Source organism: Sciurus carolinensis, chromosome 18 (assembly GCF_902686445.1).
Source record: "Sciurus carolinensis chromosome 18, mSciCar1.2, whole genome shotgun sequence".
In the NCBI taxonomy this organism is placed as follows: Eukaryota; Metazoa; Chordata; class Mammalia; order Rodentia; family Sciuridae; genus Sciurus; species Sciurus carolinensis.
Genome location: NC_062230.1, coordinates 7,819,886 through 7,838,251, shown reverse-complemented (window position 1 = coordinate 7,838,251; position 18,366 = coordinate 7,819,886). Strand labels below are relative to the sequence as shown.

General features: G+C 56.6%; 3 protein-coding genes across 5 annotated transcripts in view; 1 reads left to right on the top strand and 2 right to left on the bottom strand.

Moving 5' to 3' along the window:
- Positions 1-2,992: 2,992 nt before the first annotated feature.
- Sap25 (Sin3A associated protein 25) lies at positions 2,993-8,332 on the bottom strand. Its single transcript, XM_047534379.1, has 6 exons — positions 8,142-8,332; positions 7,865-7,965; positions 7,678-7,784; positions 7,445-7,595; positions 7,236-7,333; positions 2,993-7,144 (listed from the first exon to the last, which is right to left on the bottom strand). The coding sequence occupies exons 1-6, from the start codon at positions 8,327-8,329 to the stop codon at positions 6,845-6,847; spliced, it is 945 nt and encodes a 314-aa protein (XP_047390335.1). The 5' UTR covers positions 8,330-8,332; the 3' UTR covers positions 2,993-6,844.
- LOC124970787 (insulin receptor substrate 1-like) lies at positions 3,874-6,650 on the top strand. The gene is made up of 2 exons (XM_047534377.1): positions 3,874-4,699; positions 4,915-6,650. The coding sequence occupies exons 1-2, from the start codon at positions 4,276-4,278 to the stop codon at positions 5,967-5,969; spliced, it is 1,479 nt and encodes a 492-aa protein (XP_047390333.1). The 5' UTR covers positions 3,874-4,275; the 3' UTR covers positions 5,970-6,650.
- A 94-nt stretch (positions 8,333-8,426) lies between the features above and the next one.
- The window catches only part of Lrch4 (leucine rich repeats and calponin homology domain containing 4), a 12,099-nt gene continuing 2,159 nt past the window's right edge, over positions 8,427-18,366 (bottom strand). Inside the window, exons 2-18 of one of the 3 annotated variants that reach the window (XM_047534372.1) lie at positions 16,588-16,732; positions 16,324-16,450; positions 16,027-16,132; positions 12,942-13,078; positions 12,695-12,807; positions 12,460-12,559; positions 12,112-12,202; positions 11,946-12,022; positions 11,781-11,842; positions 11,562-11,705; positions 11,352-11,420; positions 11,170-11,273; positions 10,968-11,051; positions 10,673-10,758; positions 10,361-10,498; positions 10,192-10,269; positions 8,427-8,977 (exon numbers count right to left, since the gene is read on the bottom strand). In XM_047534372.1, the coding sequence (XP_047390328.1) occupies positions 8,873-8,977; positions 10,192-10,269; positions 10,361-10,498; positions 10,673-10,758; positions 10,968-11,051; positions 11,170-11,273; positions 11,352-11,420; positions 11,562-11,705; positions 11,781-11,842; positions 11,946-12,022; positions 12,112-12,202; positions 12,460-12,559; positions 12,695-12,807; positions 12,942-13,078; positions 16,027-16,132; positions 16,324-16,450; positions 16,588-16,732 (1,766 nt within the window). In that variant the 3' untranslated portion in view covers positions 8,427-8,872. Of the gene's footprint in view, positions 8,978-9,280; positions 9,921-10,191; positions 10,270-10,360; positions 10,499-10,672; positions 10,759-10,967; positions 11,052-11,169; positions 11,274-11,351; positions 11,421-11,561; positions 11,706-11,780; positions 11,843-11,945; positions 12,023-12,111; positions 12,203-12,459; positions 12,560-12,694; positions 12,808-12,941; positions 13,079-16,026; positions 16,133-16,323; positions 16,451-16,587; positions 16,733-18,366 lie in introns of those variants that run through there. The other 2 variants (XM_047534370.1, XM_047534371.1) reach the window with 2 other exon arrangements.

Sequence of the window (18,366 nt, the reverse complement as noted above, 5' to 3'; positions counted from 1 at the left end):
CAATAGTCAGATGTCTGGGCTGTTTGTGTGGTGACAAAACAGTCACTGGGTAAACACCTCAGAGGCTGAGGCCTAGGACCCAGCCTTTCTGTTTCTAACCCAAGGCAGGAGAGATCCCTCCTCTCCTACCGTTGCCTTGGCCCTTTAGCTCTCATTCTTGGGATTACTATGGGTCTTCCGCTGAGAGCAACAAAGAAATGTAGGGATTGGGTCATCGGTTTATTTGCTTTGCCGAATTTGCTGGAAAGACCTCTAGTTACTGCTATTTGCCCAGCCAGGCTTGGCCTCGTGCTTTTCCAAAAGTCAGTTTCCATCCGTCTCGACTGTCCCCACTCGCCCAGCCTCTCCCCTCCCCTGTCCTGGTGGGGTCTCCTGGGGGACCCATCCTTTACTTCCCATGGGAGTTCTGTTCCCCTTCTCCCGGCACCTTTCTCTACCAGCCTTGGTTATCATCCCCTCCCTATTGCTGTTCTCATCCTTTCCTCTCTGCTCAGGGCCAGGAGAGACGCTAAAATCTGGAGCTTATTTTCCCCCAGCTTCAGTCACCTTTTCCTAGCCCACAGCACCGAGTCTTAAAGAACCAGGAGCTCAAGGGCCTTCCGCGTGTGTTTGGGGCCCAGCCATGCTGTCCCCAGGTTTTTTCTTCCTGCCTGGGTCCTGGACCTCCCTGTAGCTCTCCCTTTCTCCAGTCTCTCTGCCAGGCTCATTGGCCAGGGCCGGATGACCAATCAGAGAAATTGTGCCAGGTCAGCCCTACAGCCCAGGGCAAAAAAAAAAATCAAAAGTTCCTGGGCACAAGTGAGGCAAGGACCTCAGCTGCGTCCCTTGCGTGGCAGCCCAGCCCTCCTCCATCGAACCTCCTTTCTCAGGCCAGTGGCAAAGGATGGGAAGAGCCCTGGGCTGACGAAAAATGTCTGAAATGACCAGGCTGAGCTCCTCCCTGCACAGCCTCCCTGGTGGCTGCAAATCTCAACCCTCCGTGCATATGCACACAGCAGGAGGCTCGAGTGACACCCTGGCTCCTCTACACTTCTGGCCAAGTCCTCCCCCTGACACGTGCCCCTGGCCAATACCGTGCCCCTGCCCTACAGTCCTCTGGTTTGGACCCAGCCTTCAGTGGGTCACCTGTGGGTGAGGGCACAGGAGCCATTCCCCAGAATTCTCTCCACCTGGGAGCCTGCCAGGTCAGACTTGGGAGCAGGGTGAAAGGGACGGGCTGAGTCTGTGGCTCCCACATCCACAGAAGGGTAAGTCCCACATGGTGATTTCCAGTGATTACCAGTGATTTCCTCCCCCTGGTAACAAGATTCTTCACAGGGATGTGAAATGTGGCGCCCTGCACCTGGATGAGGGCACAAAGGTAGAGCCCACGGGTTGGGAGGGCACTCCTAGCAGAGCTGAGGTCTGCCACTTCTGTCCCTGGGGAGCAACCGGCTCTAAGGGATCTTGTCTGGGTAGGGCTAAGGGCAGCGTTGTTGCTAGGGCAACGGATGTAAGCCAGCTGGACTCCAGGCTTTTCCTGGTACCCAGCAGGCCAACTCACCTGGCACTGGTCACCACCCCAGAACCCCACTACTGCCTGTCCACACTCCAGACACTCCGACTGCTGCTGCTTCCTGTGCTGTCTTTACCTAGCACTCCAGGGCTCAATGACACAATGTGGTTTGGGGCTGTCTGTGTGACAGCCACTGCGATTTCACAAGGCCAGGTGTTGCAAGATGACCTGGCTGAGGGAGGCAGGAGGGAGGCATGAAGGGAGCCTCCTTGGATATCCTTGCAGCAAGCACAGAGGAGTCGGGCTCCCAGGCCAGCAGCACACAGGGGCACGGACCCTGAGGTGGCAGCAGGACTGGGAAAGGGAGGAGTGTGCAGACATCTTTTGTGACCCTGTCACTTCTCACGTGATACCAACGTCAAGCCCCCTGGCCTCATTGGAGCCTCTAGCCTTGGACATGGTCCTGTTTGGGTGGTGGCCGAGGGATCCAGCCCTCCCTGGCCAGCACTCACCTCTGGGCAGTGGCCACTGCCCCCACCACACCAGCTGAGCTGCAAGGGCCTCTCCTGCCCCTTTGGCTGACCTGAGCAGGCCCTACACACCTGGTCAGAGGCCCACCTGCCCCTCCTTGTAATGTTGGTTGGTTCCCTGTGTCTTGATCTCAATATGACCTTTGAAAAGATGCTCAAGGATTCCAGTACCACACACATGGCATGCTGGCTTCTCCAGTATTCAGCTCAAAAAAGGGCTCCATTTTCAGGAAGCCCTGCCCTCCTCTGCTCAGACTGTCTTTAAGAACTAGTCTGAGCTGGGCGCGGTGGCCAACGGCTGTAATGCCAGAGGCTTAGGAGGCTGAGGCAGGAGGATCATAAGTTAAAAGCCAGCCTCAGCAAAAGCGAGGTGCTAAGCAACTCAGGGAGACTCTGCCTCTAAATAAAATACAAAATAGGACTGGGGATGTGGTTCAGTGGTCAGGACCCCTAAGTTCAATCCCCAGTATCTCCCCCTCACACAAAAACAGAACTAGTCTGAGAAAAAGAACCAGGTTCCCTTGCTTCTGTTCTCTCTCTGTTCTGTATCTGAGGGGGTCCTTCCACAATATATATTTTTTCTTTTTTTCCTGGTACTGGAGATTGAACTCATGGGCACTCAACCACTGAGCCAGAGCCACATCCCCAGCACTTTTTGAGACAGGGTCTTGCTAGGTTGCTTAGGGCCTCACTAAGTTGCAGATGCTGGCTATGAACTTGCAATCCTCCTGCCTCAGCCTCCCAGATGCTGAGATTACAGGCCTGCACCTTTGCGGTACTGGGGATCGAATCCAGGGCCTTGTGCTCAGAAGGCAAGCACTCTACCAACTGAGCTATCTCCCCAGTCCCCCAATACCTTCTTCTTTTTTTTTTTTTTTTTTTTTTACTTTTTATTTATTTATTTATTTATTTTTCCCAATACCTTCTTTTTTTTTTTTTTTTTTTTTTTTTTTTTTGGTGCTGGGGATTGAACTCCAATACCTTCTTAAACGGGGGTTACAGCTTGGACTCTCCCCCATCAGCCCTCAGTTTTCCCCTGCAGTAATCTTGTTTTCCCATGGGAATGAGATCATGCACTCCGATGAAGTCTGATGAGGCCCGGTCCTGTTCAGCTGGGCTTGTCTGACGGCGTCAGCCCACCAGCATTATCCTTCCTCAGCAACTGTGCAGTGGTCCAGGCAACCGAACTGAGACACAAAAATGTCCTATCCTCAGCCCCAGTCAAACTTCTCAGGATGCAAAAGATAAAGAGGACCTCCACCACGGGGTCCACGCCTCTGTGAGCAGTGCTTTCAGCTGGTCCAGGGTAGCATTTTGGGGATGTGGTAGTGAGAAGGTGCTGAGAGCAAAGGAGCAATCTGGAGGTGTCCCTGAGAGATCCTCTACAGGTCCTTCAGTGGCCACTTGACAGGGATTCTGGTGGATATGGTCTGTGCACAGGACCAGTCCAGAAGTTTACCTATGCCAAGACACCTCCTCTCACTCCAAACCCACGGAAAAACAGCCCGCAACTCAGAAAGCAGACTAGCCCGCGGCTCAGCAGCCATGGCTTTTGGGGGGGGGGGGGCGACTTGCAAAATCGCCCGAGTGGGAAGAGTGTACACAGGAGACCGACGCCTAGTGGTCCAGCGGGGTACTTAGGGCCGGAGGGGATGCTGCCGTAACGATGGCCCCCTTGGCCACAATCTAATCGCCAGCGCCATCACCTCGGACTCCAATCACGCCCGCCTCACACGTTGCTTTCGCATAGCTCCCGCCTGCCGCAGGCGCTGCCCTCCTCCGCCCCCACAACTGGTCAGTTGATTGGCTGAAACGTCCGCACACTCCCCGCCCCTGCTAAGGCATAGTCCCCAGGGGCGCAGGACCCCTGGCCTCCACTCTCGGACTCCAACTGCTGCGCCGGGGCGCGCGAGGGTAAACCTCGTGGGGGTGGGGATTCCCGCAGCGGTCGGCGGAGGACTGGAGAGAGGAGACCCGGCCGGGTCGGCCTCGGAGGCCCTAAGGAGCGCCGAGTGTCACAGGCTACCGGGCGGACACTGAGATATACGCTGTGTTTGTCCCAAACATCAAGTCGAGAGTCGGGGAAGAGAAGCTGGGCCCGTAGACGGTCGCAGCCTGTTAGGTCGACCTGGAGGTCGCCTCCTGGGCCTGCCACCTCAACCCTACCTCTTCTGGCCTTTCCCAGCGGCCCAGGGAACGAGACCCAGTGCATCAGCCTTTCCTCGGCCACTTCATTGCCTTCGGCTCGGGATGAAGCTCGCAGGCGGCGGCCCCACAACCACCCAGGAGCTGGAGGCAGCGGACCTGCCCCTCTGCCCGCCGCTACCCTGGCCCTGTCCCGCTGACGTGCGACTCTGCGGCCACCTGCGGAAGCAGAAGTCCCAGCGCCGCCGGTTCTTCGTGCTGCGGGAGGACCCGCCGCGCCTCGAGTACTACGAGAGCGAGAAAAAGTTCCGCGCCGGCTGCAGCGGTGGAGCGCGGCCCCGGCGCAGCGTGAGCCTGGCGGGCGCGTGCACCATCAGCAAACGCGCGGACGCGCGCCAGCGCCACTTGATCGTTCTCTACACGCGCGACAGCAGCCTGGGCGTAGCGGCGGCCAGCGAAGCGGAGCAGCAGGTGTGGTACGGCGCCATGCTCGAGGTGCGCGCCGCCGCCGCCGCCGCCGCTGCAGCCGGTGAGGCCGGAACCCGGGCGGTCCAGTCCCGGGCCACCGGGAGGGTTGGGGCGGGGGGCGGATTGCAGACTTGATTTATCCGAAACCTGTCCCTCTCCCAAGTCAACTCCCGAAAGTTCAAATATTAAGCGTTTACATGTGTCCAGTCCTCCGGGAACCGTGACTCCAACTTCCGACCCCCGGAATCCCCTCTGATCAGCCCGTTGTCCTTCCAGATCCCAGCTCCCACGAAGACCCCGGAGCCTGGATCCTCGCTCCGTTCCAGGACGTCTGGCCCGTGACGCTGCGGCCAAAGGGGCTGGGGCGAACCCGAGGCCTGGGCAGCGGCGACTACCGCCTATGCCTGGGTTCCGGGGCCCTGAGCCTACTGCGGAAACCCGGGGGCAGAGGATCCCGGGACATCCAGGCATTGCCGCCGCCCGCCCTGCGCCTGTCCCTGCTCAGCGTGCGCCGCTGCGGCCATGCAGACTCTTACTTCTTCCTGGAGCTGGGCCGCTCAGCGCCCACGGGTCCTGGGGAACTGTGGCTACAGGCACCCGACGAAGTGGTGGCCCAAAGCATCCACGAGACAGTCCTGGCCGCCATGAAGAGACTCGGAGGCAGTGGTGCTGGTGGCAGGGCTGAGCCACTGTCCAGGGATTCTTCGACGAGCACCTCCAGACCTCCTGTCCCCCAGTCTTATGAGTCCCCGGCCTCTGCAGCCCAGCCAAGAGGCCTGGTTGAGAGGATGGAGCAAGCAACCCTTAAGACTTTGGCGAGGCTGGGGGTGGCAGCCTCGTACCCCGAGGGGTCTGATCCGGGCGCGGGCTACATCACCATGGGAGTCAGGAGTGATTACGAGCATATGGGGGTTAGCGAGGCAGACGGTTATGTGATAATGGGGCCCTCGGCTCTTTCTCTCGCCGTCAGCACGACTCCCCACCAGCCCCTTCAAGACTGGGGAGGCACCGAGTACGTGCCCATGAAGAGCTTTCCACCAGGGCCCTTTTCCGACAAGTCCAAGGCCCAGAAGCCTGGATCAGGGCAAGGCAGCACCAGGGACGGCTGGGGACATGCAAGTGATCCACCCTGCTCTCTGCCGCCATCAAAACTGGCCGGGGAGTACGTGTACATCAAGTATGGGGCCCCAGACTTGGTAGAAACAGGCATTGCTAGGCTGGCGCCCCGCGACAGCTGCCTCAATTACGTCGACCTGGACCTGGTCCCTCTAGAGGCTCGTGGCCATGGCCCCAGGGCCGGCCCGCACAGCTACGCGCGCATCGAGTTCTAGAACCTTTGGGAGGCGCCCGTGAGCAGACGCGGGCACTGGCCAGCGGCAGAGGGGGAAACCCAGCAAAGTTACCGATGTCCCCCCATCCCGCTCATGCCTTCTAACACCCCCTACCACGACTGAAAAGCCAACTCCTGGACCTCCAACCCGAGACTTGTAAGGGGCACTGGGCTGCCCCTTGGTCAGCTTTGTCTCATTCAGTTTCTCTTAAGGGAGAAAATTCCAGAACCTCTTCTACCTCCTCCCAACCCCACATCTACTCCTTCCCAAAATTACGAACTTCTGAACTTTATCATTTGAAACCCTGATCCTGTTTCCCTGCAGAATTCCTACAGAATCAGACTCAGGTGGGCTTTGGTTATGCCACAGATGAAGATTCCTATTTGGCCTGGTGTTCCTGCACACACCTGCAGCGCCTTTGTGGGTCTCCTCTGAGCCAAAGAATAATCCCCATCTAGCCCTCCCCTGCCCAGCCCCAGGGTTGAACTCCCGGGGCCCCAGCTCAAGAAGAATGAACCCCTGGGCCTCCTCAGTCTGCCTCTCCCTGTGCCAAGAACAAGCCTGGCAGAGCTAACCAAGTCCTTGCTTCCTATAGGTTCAGCCTCAACCCTGTACTGTGGGCCACCACCCACCCATTAAAGGCACCCTGCTGGGTAACTGTCTTAGATTGGTGGATTTCCCTTCCCCATGGGGTTGGGTCAATGAGTGACAAGAATTCCAGGGAAGGACAGACAATGCAGTGGTAGAGGAAGAGAGCCCCCTGCTCCCATTCTGCCACCTGTCATAGGGAGCCTGTTTTGCAAACCAACACAGTTTTATTGTCAACAGAACCTGCCTGGTGAAGTGGGAGGCCTACTCTGCCCCGCCCCCAGGGGTTATGGACAATGGGTGTCTGGAGTCTGTGGGAGAGATGGGTCAGTGTTTCCAGAACAGCTTTGGCTACCACTGGGGCCTGGACGGTCAGAAACAGGAACAGGGGCTGTGCTGCTGGTAGGGGGTGGGGAAGCTTCGGAGGAGCTGGGTCTCGGCTCCCCCTGACTCATCTGCAGCAGGCCAGTGAGGGCGATCAGTTCCGGCCCACTAAGCCAAGCAGTGGAGCAGCCCTGGGATGGAGAGGGGCAGACTGAGGGGGACATGATGGGAGGAGGGAGCAGCAGCTTCAGCGAGCCCATGGCCTAAGGAGAAAGAAAGGAAGTGTTTCCTCCTAGGCTCCAAAGAAAAGCTCAGGGAAGGGTGTCAGGGTGGGGCAGGGATAGTCACTCTCACCTGCTGAGGAGCCTCAGACAGGTACAGGGGTATACGCTGCCCAGGGGGCAGCAGAGGGTCCAAGAGAAAGACATCTTCAGAGCACATCACGGGGAGCCCTGAGGAGGAGAGCCTGGTAGGGTGGCAGCAAGGGGCTCCCAACCCAGCACCATGATTTCTGGCGGAGTCTGCTCACCACTTCTCCTGAGTAGAGGGCACTGGGGAAGTACCTGCATCCCTGGGCGGCGGCTCTGCATCCTGATGCGCTGGAGTGGGGGCCGGGGGCCTGACAGCCCTGCCCGAGACCTCGTACATAGGCCAGAAGGAGGGATGACACAGGGTCCGGCCTGAGAAAGAGGTGCCTGACCCACAGCTGGCACCCTGTGGAGCAGGAAAGTCACTGGTCCCTTCCCGAGACACCCCCACCACCCTGAGCCAGAGACATACAGTCTTCCCAACTCACCCACAGCAGCCGAGGTCTTGCTTTGGTCTCATAGTTGGGGTCCCAGGGTGACAGCAGGGTCATCCTTGAGGGGGCCACCTCCCAAGTCACCTGAGGGGAAAGTGGGACTGGGGGTGCAGTTGAGGTTAGAACAGGCTCAGTCAGGGAGCCAGTCTTGAGGGTAAAGGCAGCAAGACCCTGTGCCTACCTGGGATTTCTGGGGACTGCTCGGTAGACTGGCCTGGGGGCTGGCGGGGCAGGGGCTGCTCTCTCCTGGTCCAGGAAGGACGTAGAGCCTGGGGTTGCCCGCTGGGAAAGTGAATGAGATGCTTCACTCACTCACCTTCCCCTGTCCAAACACTTCCTTGGGCTTAGTGGCAAGGCCAAACGTGCCTGATCCGGGGGAGATTGAATGTAAAGTGCCGGGCAAAGGCACAGAGGGTCCCCAGTCCTATGTCCCCCAGTGGCTCCAGTCAAGCCCTCACCTGTCCTGTGGGGGTGTTTCTGGCTCCCCCAGGGCTTCCTCTCCAGAGTTCCAGGCCTCGCCTTGCTCACTGCCCGCCAAGGGGCCTGGTTCCTCCTGCGCCTCCTCCTCCTCCTCCTCTTCCTCCTCCTCCTCCTCCTCCTCCTCCTCCTCGTCTGTGCCCCTTGGCCGGGGCGGCCAGGGCAACATGCTGCGTCTGGGGGAACGCGAGGCAGCGCGGCCGTGCCCCCAAGTCCGCTACCCGCCTGACCCTGCTGGGCCTCCCTCAACGCACAGCCCTGGCCTGCGCACAAGCCTAGGTCCACGGCGCACTTCCGAGGCCTCGCCGCGACGCCGGCGCCGCGTCTCCCCACCACGTGGCGCGCGCTCCCGCCGCGCTCCCGCGGGCGCCCCCTGGCGGCGGGGTTCACAAGCCCGACCCCGCCCTTGGCCCTGCACGAAACACGCACTGAGTGGGGCACTTCAGGCCGGGCCTGCAGAGGAGGGGATCCAGTTCCTGTGACGCCCGCGCTCCCTTAGACACACTCACACCTGAGGGCCAACCTAGAGGGCTTCCAGCTTCTCTTTATTGCGCTTCACACATCATGTCGGGTCTTCCATCCAGACCCTCAGCTGCAGGAGGTGGCCCCAGGGCCCAGGTCCAGGGTCAGGCCAGAGGCCTCCCTCACCAAGTCCTTGTTAGTGAGGTCTTCTGTTCCGGGGTCAGGCGGCCCTGCACCCCTACCTCCACCCCTAAGGCCGTTCCAGCAGTGCGTGGAGGACAGCAGCGATGTGGGGGAGACCCCTTCCGGGGGCCGCCTCCTCTTCCAGGATATGGTGGGGCTGGCACAGGGACTCCTGGGGGGAGGGGCCCAGGTTAATTTCCCCCTGGTGGTCCCCTCCACTCAGGTTCCCTGCCCGGGGCAAGGTGTTAAGACGTGAAGGGGCATCCTGGTAGACACTGTGTTCACAGCTTGGGGACAAATGATGCACATGAAAGCAGTCAGCGGATAACAGAGAGGAGGTGACATACAGGACCAAAGTTCAGGGGGCAAGGGAGGCCTGTCATTTCCAGAGGGAAATGTTGGAACAGGCAGGCTGGCACACAGAGCCCAGGGGGCCCCACCAGGAGGAGCAGATGCAAACACACACAGAGGCGGCCACAGTCTGTACAGTTTATACAGAACCAGGGACCCAGCCTGGGCCCCCATATCCCCTACAAATATAGAGTTCTCTCTACAAAATAGAGATAATTTAGTCCCCCAGAGCAGCCAGTGGGGGTAAGGAGGAGGAGGGGAAGGAAAGAACCAAGCTCCTGCCGCGCCTCTGGGGAGCAGAGGGCTGGGCCTGGCTGGGACAGGACGGAAAGGGCAGGAAGGCACTATCAGCACTGAGAGGGTGAGGGGCAGTGAGTGAGGGGCTACGGGAGGGGGCCCAGAGGCAGGGAGCCCAGGGTCTGGGGACACCAGAGTGGGGCCTCTGAGGTCAGTGTTTGTGAGGGGGGCACACTAGTGTCTTTGGTAGGGGCTGAAGGCACCACCGGTGGGGATGCGGTTGAGCAGGAGTCTTATAAATAGAAATGGGGGAGGGGGTGACTTCAGTCCTAGGAACCCAGGAGCCAGGTGTAGACGACACAGAGCAGCAGCATGAGGACCATGTAGAAGAAGACGAAGCCACCCAGACCAGAGGGGGGCCAGACAGGCGGGGGGGCCTTGCCCCCCACCCGCCTCATGGCCTCTAGTGTGGTCCACAGCCCCTGGGTGGTGCCCTGGAGGAGATCCGAGGGCGAGCACAGGTCAGCCTGGGAAGGGAGGGTAGGGCAGATGGACAAGGACAAAGGACAGATGTCAGCAGCAGCAGCAGCCAGTCCTTCCCACCCTCGCCCTCACATGCCAAGGCCAGAGCCATGCCATCAAGCAGACATGCAGGGCTGGGAGATGTGTGGGTGAGGGCATGCGATGTGCTTCCTCCAGGAGCAGATACCCCTGTGAACAGAACCCTGCCATCCATGCACTGTGACCAGCTGAGCCCAGGGCACTGCCACCCTCTATAGCAGACAACAGCCCCCATACCTCAGGCACCCCCATTTTTCGACAGGCTTCTAAGAAACTCTCCACATTCTTCCGAGATTTGAGGGCACTGAGCTTTGGCTGAGGGTGGGTAATGAAAGAAAGGAGAGTAAGGGAGAGGCCACAGAAGTCCCTGACCCATCCCCTACTTCCTCCCTGCACCCCAACTGACCACAGCAGGTGAGGGTACATGAATGAAGGGCACAGAGCGAGGCCGCAGCTGGTTGGCCAGCTGACAGAGGATGACCCCATTGGCCAGAGCCTCGCCCAGGTCCTCTGGCAAGGGCTGCTGCAACCGGGACTCGAGGAGCTGGGAGTAAGGGAGAGAGAAGCAGATAGGGTCAGATAGCAGGGAAGGCATGCCTGCCCCTTTCCTACTGCACAGGAGCGCCAGGGTGGGAAAGAGGGCGCTGAGGGAGGGAGGACATGGAGGAGGCACCATGCTGAGCCCAGGCCCAGCCCTGCAGCTCCCACCTCTGCTCACCTGGCGCACTTGAGAAATTAATTCCTTCTCATCTGGAACCTGGGGTGCTGGCCGAGGTCTCAAGACAGAGTCTGGGGAGGAGGGGCCTAAGAGGAAGAGGAAGGCATGGGTGGTCTCCACTACACACCGTTGACTCAATAGCCAGCAGTGTGTCCAGCACCCACACTTCTTGTCTCTCCGCTTGTGAGATTTTTCAACAGAAAGGGACAACAGACCCACAATGCTTACAGGTCAGTAGTCCCATGATCAGGGCTTGCTAAAGGTAGGCAGTGCAAGGGAGAGCGGGAAGACCCACCTGAACCACTCTGAGAGGAGGAACGGAAGAGGAAACTGTTTGGTCTCTGAATGGAGCCCAGCGGCCGGGGAACAGGTGCTGTTCCTGGGGGCCAGAGCCAGGGAGAGGGACAGGTGAGAAAGACATCCCCTCAGTGTCCCACTCTTCTCTCAGGTCACCAGGTCCCAACCACCTCCATCTCTTCCCAAAGTCTCTGTCCTACCTGGTTCAGCCACAGGCAGGGGCTCCTGGGAAGCAGGGGCAGACACAGGGACTCCCTGCCCTCCTGAAGTTCCCAGTTGTGTGGTATTGGACTTAGGCAGCCCGCTGAGGGACAGAAAGGGAATTAAAGGGGATGGTCAAGGAACTGGTGTGTGGGGAGAGGTCCCAGGGAGGAAAACCTACTTGTAGGTAGCCTGAGTGGATGAGGTGGCAGCACCTCCCCCGGCAGCCCTGATCCCCAGCTTCAGGAAACTGGAAGAAGGAAGAGAGGTGCAGTCAGCTGGCCAGGCATGCCACAGACCCAAGGGGGAGAGCAGCTCAGGAGGTGCCTGTGTCCACCCATGGCCCAGGCCCACTGTCCAGAAATAGCCCCAGTCTGCCCTGAGCCCACACCTGTCCTTTCTGGGGGCCCCCCACCCCCCACTCTGTTGCTGCTGCTGCTGCTGCTGCTGCTGCTGCTGCTGCCGCCGCTCCCGCTCCTGCCACAACTGCAAGGTGTCAGGGCGCCGCCGTTCCTCCCCTGCAGGTTCCTCCCGCCTGAGGATGAAGACAGGGTAAGAAAGAAGTACCGACAGTCAGGGAAAGGAGGGGGTCCCAGGACTGCTGGGCTACCTGCTGCTCAGGGTCCTCTCTCCGTCCCCTGCTGCAGGGCTTAATTCAGGTGGCCGCTGCTCCTGAAGAGAGAACACAGGAGCTGAAGGAATCCTGATCCCCAAGACTGCACCACCTCCCTCCCTCCAGCTCCCCTCCTGGAGGAGGGACATGGCTGGTCCTCACCTCAGCGGCACCTCGCTCTTCCTCTTCCCCCGGGAAATGGCTGTCAATGAAGTCGATCTGCTCTGGGTCTCCATCAGCTGGAGAGGCAGGGAGCATCAGTCAGCAAGCAGAGGGGGCCTTTGGTCTCATCCTCCCTATACCTCCCTGGCCCCATCCCACTACTCACCAGAGCCATCCTCCCTCCGTTCTTTGGGGACCCGAGGTTCCCGGGCCAGCTCCGAGATCCGGAATGACAGCTCTGAAAATTCATCTGTTGACTGTAAAAGCAGAAACACATGGGAGATGGGCTCTCTGCAGTGCTGGGGGCTCACATGAGGCCAGCCCTGGGGGATCCTGTGAGGGACTGGGATTGGAGTCTGTTGCTGAGCCAGCCCCGCTGGGATGGTGGGGAAAGGGAAAAAGCTCCAGTCACTGCCTGTCACTCTGAAAGTCAGAGGTACAAGGCAAAGTGTCCCAGTGCACAGGTTCTCTCCCAGGGCCTCCGCCACCCATCGCCCTTGGAAAAGAGCCTTACCTCATTACCAGACCACCTCTTGCTGCCGCTGTCAACGCTGTGGAAGCCTGAGTCCAGCCCGCCATCGTACCGCCGTCCCGGAAATAAATCCTCAGCAGGGCTGGGGCCAGCCAGGGAGACCTGATCAGCCCCATGCTGACAGTACCCACATCCTCCTACAGGAAATCGGGGGTCTCTGGGGCCAGGAGGGGGCGTGAAGTATCCAAGGACTTCCTTCCTTCCTACCGGGACTTACCAGGGACTGAAACTTGGGGGTCGGGAAGGGACCAGGTCCCCCAGGACAGCCCCACGACGTGCAGCCTCTGTTGATAAATACTTAAAGATGTGGAGCTTCCCCTTCAGGCAGATCTGCGTGAAGAGGCACAGGAAGGAGAGTGAGGGGAAAAAGCAGCCCTCCAGATCTGGATACCAAAGATGCCAGAGTAACAACCCCACTCCTGCCTAACCTCATCCCTGTCCCCAGGATCCACCCAGCACCTCACCTGAGCAGGCGGGCATTGCAAGGGGTTGCTGTCCAACAGAATGACCTGCAGGTGCCTGAGGCGGCAGAAGGAGACCGGGATGTGGGACACACGGTTACAGGAGAAATCCAGGCGGACCAGAGGAAGGTCCCCCAGCTCTGGGGGTGGGTGAGGGAAGAGTCAAGAGCAGGCCTGAGCCTGGGACCTTGTGCTCCCTTCCTCACCCTCTGTTCTGGCGGTTGGTCACCCGTGGCTCCATCACAGCCTCTGCCCTGGCTGACTCAGGTCAGCTCCCAGAAGCAAGCTTCCTGTTCCTCTTCCCATTCACTTCTGGTGCCTACAAGGCCTATCTAGACTTGAGCTCCTGCCCAGCCCCCACCTTTCTGTTCAGATGCAACTGATCCTTCACCCTCAAGTGATTGGCACAAGACATAAGTCCATCTGTCATACCCACTGCTCAAACTCTTCCTGCGCCATACAGCCAAGTCTGCTGAGGCTGTGTGAGCTGTGCCTGCCCAAAAGCACACTGGCTGCAGCCTCATCTCTCCTGTGCTAGCCAAGACCTGCACTGGGCTAGGCTCTGTCTATTCACAGAGAGGGTGACTTTTGTTAATTCCTGAAAAGGCACAGTCTGGATTTGTGGCAGCTCTAGACATATGATAAAAAAAACACAGCCCTGAGCCCAAGCTTTCATGATCTGGCTCCACTTACATCTCCCACCTTGCTGCCTGCCCCTCTGGACCCTCAGCTTCTGGGCCTTTCCACATCCTGTACACTCAGCTGGGAGTGAAAACATTCTCTTCCAAGTCCATGTATCTTTCAATGTTCAGCTTAAGGGTCCATGAATCTTTCTGGACAGCTCAGGGTCATGGAACTCACTGCTCCTTCTATGTGTCCCCAAGGCATTTTGCTTGGATCTCTTTTGTGGCCGAGGCAGAGCCCTGAACAAATGTTTATTTATACCCCTACTGCTATGTGTTGAATGTGTCCCCCAAATTTCATGGGTTGAAATTAATCCCCAAATTCATATGTAATGGTATTTGGAGGTGGAACCCGTGGTAGGTGACTAGGTCATGGGAGCTCTGTCCTCATGAATGGACTAATCCACTGATGGATTAATGGATTAATGGGTTGTTGAGGGAGTGGTTTTGTTTTAAAAGCAAGCTCTCTGGCATGCTTACTGTCTTGCCACGTGATACCCTCTGTAAGCTATAATGCAGCACAAGGGCCTTGCCAGTTGCTAAGCAGATACTGGTGCTCTGCTCTTAGATTTCCCAGCCTCTAGACCCATGGGCCAAAAATTATTATTCTTTTTTTTGGGGGGATAGGTACTAAAGATTGAACCCAGGGGAACTTTTACCACTGAGCTACATTCCCAGTCCTTTTTACATTTTTGAGATAGTCTTGCCAAGTTGCTGAGGGTCTCACTACATTACTGAGTCTGAGCTTGAACTTGTGATTCTCCTGCCTCAGCCTCCCAAGTCACTGGGATTACAGTTGTGCAACACTGTGCCTATCTAAATTTCTGTTCTTTACAAATTATTTGGTCTCAGATATTTTGCTACAGAAAAGGAATATGATTTAAGATGCCTACTGACTTATAAGAAAGAGGGAAGGTACAGAAAGGGATGGGGAAAGGCAAAGAAAATGAATGACCATCTGACTCCCCTCTCGTTCTTCCAAACTAAGGTCAATCCCAGCAGCTCAGGAGGCTGAGGCAGGAGGATCATGAGTTCAAAGCCAGCCTCAGCAAAAGCAAGATGCTGAGCAACTCAGTGAGACCCCGTCTCTAAATAAAATTAAAAACACAGCTGGGGATGTGGCTCAGTGGACAAGTACCTGAGTTCAATCTCCGGTACCCACCCCCCCACGAAAAAAAGATCACACCCTTAAGGCCCTTCCTGCCTTGGCCTGGCTTGCCCTTCTAACTGCAACCACCTCCCTCCGTGCTGGAGCCTGCTCCTTCCCACCTCCATGCTTTGCACATGGTGGTTCCTCTGCATGGATAAAGGATGGAGAATTCTCCTTCCAAAGTCAGCTTATGCTATGCCTGAGCCTCTGGGAAGAACGTCTACTGAGGTTGCCCAAGCAGAGCCCTGCCTCCCCTCTAGCTCCCGGGGCTTTAGCATCCTGCTCTAGTGGTTCCATATGAATATTTATCTTTTCCCATTAAAGTCATTAAACCCTTGACAATTGGCCCCAGATCTCAGTCACATCACCCACATCCACCTGGCTCTCACATCTACCTGGCTCTTATGTAAAATGCAGGAAGGACACACACACATACAAACAGTGCTGCCAAATAAAAGAAGGTGTGTCTGATCCCAAGCAGAGGCAATCAAATGTTGGTGTGTCACAACTAGCTCGCTATAATGGGGCCACTTGGGCTTGAGCATGACTCCTGACTCAAAGCCCAGGATGCAGAGCAAGGTGGGGTTCATGGTGATGCTGGGTGACTGTGAAGGTCCCTTCTAACCTTGAGATTCTACATGGAGCTAACCCACTCACCTACTCCCCTTTCTGTCCCTGTTCCCATATTTGTAAAATAGAGATAGTAATTTATGCTTTAACAGTCTGAGGGTTACTATGTTCAAGGACAAATAAAACCATTTACAGTTTGCTTTAAATATTGTAAAACCCTGTACAACTAAGATATGATTCTTCTTTAAAGATTCCTTGCCTGTGACTTCTTCAAAGGAGATGCAATTATTTCGAACTGAATGCTTGATTCCCCCAAAATTCATACCCTTGAAATTGTAACCCTCAAAGGATGCTGTGGGGTCTTTGGATGTTAACATAGGTCCTAAGAGTAGAGCCCTCATGAATGGATTAGTGCCCTTATAAAAGAGACCTCAGACAGTCCTCCTTTCCTGCTCTCCACCACAATGAAAAGTTGGCAATCCCAGAAAACTTTGCAACAAGAAGAGGACTCTAACCAGAACCTGACCACACTGGTATCCTGATCTTGGTCTCCTAGCTTCCAAAACTAAGAAAAAAGTTTTTGTTGTTTATAAGCCACCCAGCCTATGGTATCTTTGTTATAGCAGCCTGAGACGATGGAGACACACACATACATGCCCCTCACCCAGTTCTTCATTTTCCTTACCATCAGGCAGGGTGCTGAGCTGATTCCTTCGAACGTTGAGATCCCGCAGGGAACGAAGGCTACACAGCTCCACGGGGAGGGATTGCAGCTCATTGCTGCTTACATCCTGGAATCAAGAAAGCAGTAGGGAAGGGGCCATAAGACTAGCATCATCAGAAACTGTCCTCTTGTCTTTCCTGGCTACTGGCCTTTAGTCCAAGCCTTTTGCCAAGGGTGCTTCCTGCTTTCCCCAGTTTTTCCCCAAACAGTCTCTAATGCCTGGCTCGGTAGTCTTCTAGCCCTGTTCCCCATCCTCACAAGCTGTCGCAGGCTTCCCAAGGTGCCAATGTCAGGAGGCAGGGCTCCCAGCTTGTTGTTGCTGACAATGAGCACTCGCAGCGGCAGCTGGCAGATGTATGGTGGCAGTGATGACAGCTGGTTTCGGCTGTGGAAGGGAGAAAAGCAGCAGGCTTACTCCCCAGTCATGGCATCCTAGCACCGCCCAATTTCAGGGACAGGAAGGGTCATTCAGGGTACTAAGCACTGGTCCTTTAGGCCAGTAGAGACCAGCTCCTTCCCTACCTGAGGTTGAGGTAGGTGAGGGCTGTGAGATTCCCCAAGGCTGGGTTCAGGCATCTCAGGCAATTATGGTAGAGGCTCAGGCCCTCCAGGGACACCAGCTGGCATGCTGCCTCAGGCACCTCGGGAAACCGGTTCCGGGACAGGTCTGGGGAAAGCAAGTGTCAGAGGAGAGCTGTGGAAAGCCCTGCACAGGGGGACTTTGAATGTCCCCTGAATCAGTCACATAGCTGTCCATCCCCAGCAGACCTAAAGAATCAGGTCCATAAATCTGTGCTCCCTGGAGAAACAACAAAGTCTTCTGCAAACCGGAGTACACTCCAAGCATGACCATAATGGCAAAGGGAAGGCAAAGGCCTTAGGATCACCAGGCTGGAGAAGCCCAGATTTGGGGCAGGGTAGAGATACACCATGAACACCATCTTCAATCCCCAGATGAAGAGCTCTCCTGGAAGGGTGGCTGAATTTTGTAACTCTGTGGTCCCTTGTGTTCTGAGATGCCAGGAGAGGTAGAAGGCAAAAGGTCATAGGAAAGGGTTGTGCTCCCAACACAATAGTAAGGTGGGGGCTAGGGCGTAGTAGAGCATGTGGCTAGCATACACAAGGCCCTGGGTTCAATCTCCAGCACCAAAAAACTAAAGAAAGAAAGAAGTAAATAAAATAGTAAGGTGATAGGCTGAAAAGCTCAAACAGACAACATGAAAAACATCTGGGGACTACTAAAAGAGTCCTTCTAACTCAACCGGTTTTCAACCCAGGGGAAAACCAGGGGTCACTATATCCTGGCGTTAGAGATTAAGAAAGACCTGTGACACTGAATACAGGTTTTTGTTTGTTTTTCACCAGCCCCAAGACCAAGGGACTATGAAGTTTCATATTCTCAAGGACAGAGAGGAAAAGGGTGAAGGCTGAGATGGAGCTGGGAGCCAGTATCCTAGGTCCTTCCCATCTAGGCTCCCTTGCTTCAGGGTTGGCCTCCTTCTCACCCTCTTCTAGCCCCCTGGCCTTCCTCTACTTCCCCTCTGACCGACTCAGGTCTCAAGAGTTTGGGCACCTTGCATGTATCTCAGGCATGTCAAAGAGCAGAGGGGATAAGAAGGGGAAGAGGATGTGAGAGGAGGGAAGGGGCCATTACCCACTCTTTATCTCAAGCAGTGGCTTGCTGTGGCAGTGCCAGGAGGCAGGACTGGAGAGTCCCTTCAGACTGGAGACACTGGCTGCATAGACCTATAGAAGTCTGTGTCTGTTTGCCCAGCCCAGTCCACACTGGGAGGAGCCCAGGCCTGCTGGGGAAGTCCCAGGCAACAAAACTTCTTCGAGGGCCTTCTGATGGAGGGGGGTTGGTGGCGGGGGGAGCCAAAGCAAGGGTAGGTGGAGAAGCTGGAATATATTCCCCAAGGAAATGAGTCTTGTGAAAGGAAATCAAGTGGAAATTATCCATCAGGTTGTTTCTCTATGTTAGCCAGGGCTGAGGACAGCCTGATGTCCCAAAAATCACTCCCTTTCCCACTCTGCTCCAGCCCTGGTGCACAAAGACAGAAGACCTCGCACCAGAGAAGACAGTTCCGGAGAGGGTAGGAAGACAGCATCTGTTTCACCCACCCGCACTCAACACCTGCCTGCTTCCTCTGTGCCTACAAATGTATTTTGTGTGTGTGCCTGTGGATGAAGGGGGTGGAAACCAAGTTCTGATGGGGTAAGCTAGGAACGGAAGGGAGCCCAGGCTGGAGGAGGGCAGGGCCCAGGGGGCACAGGATGTGGTCTAGGAGAGAATGAGCTACA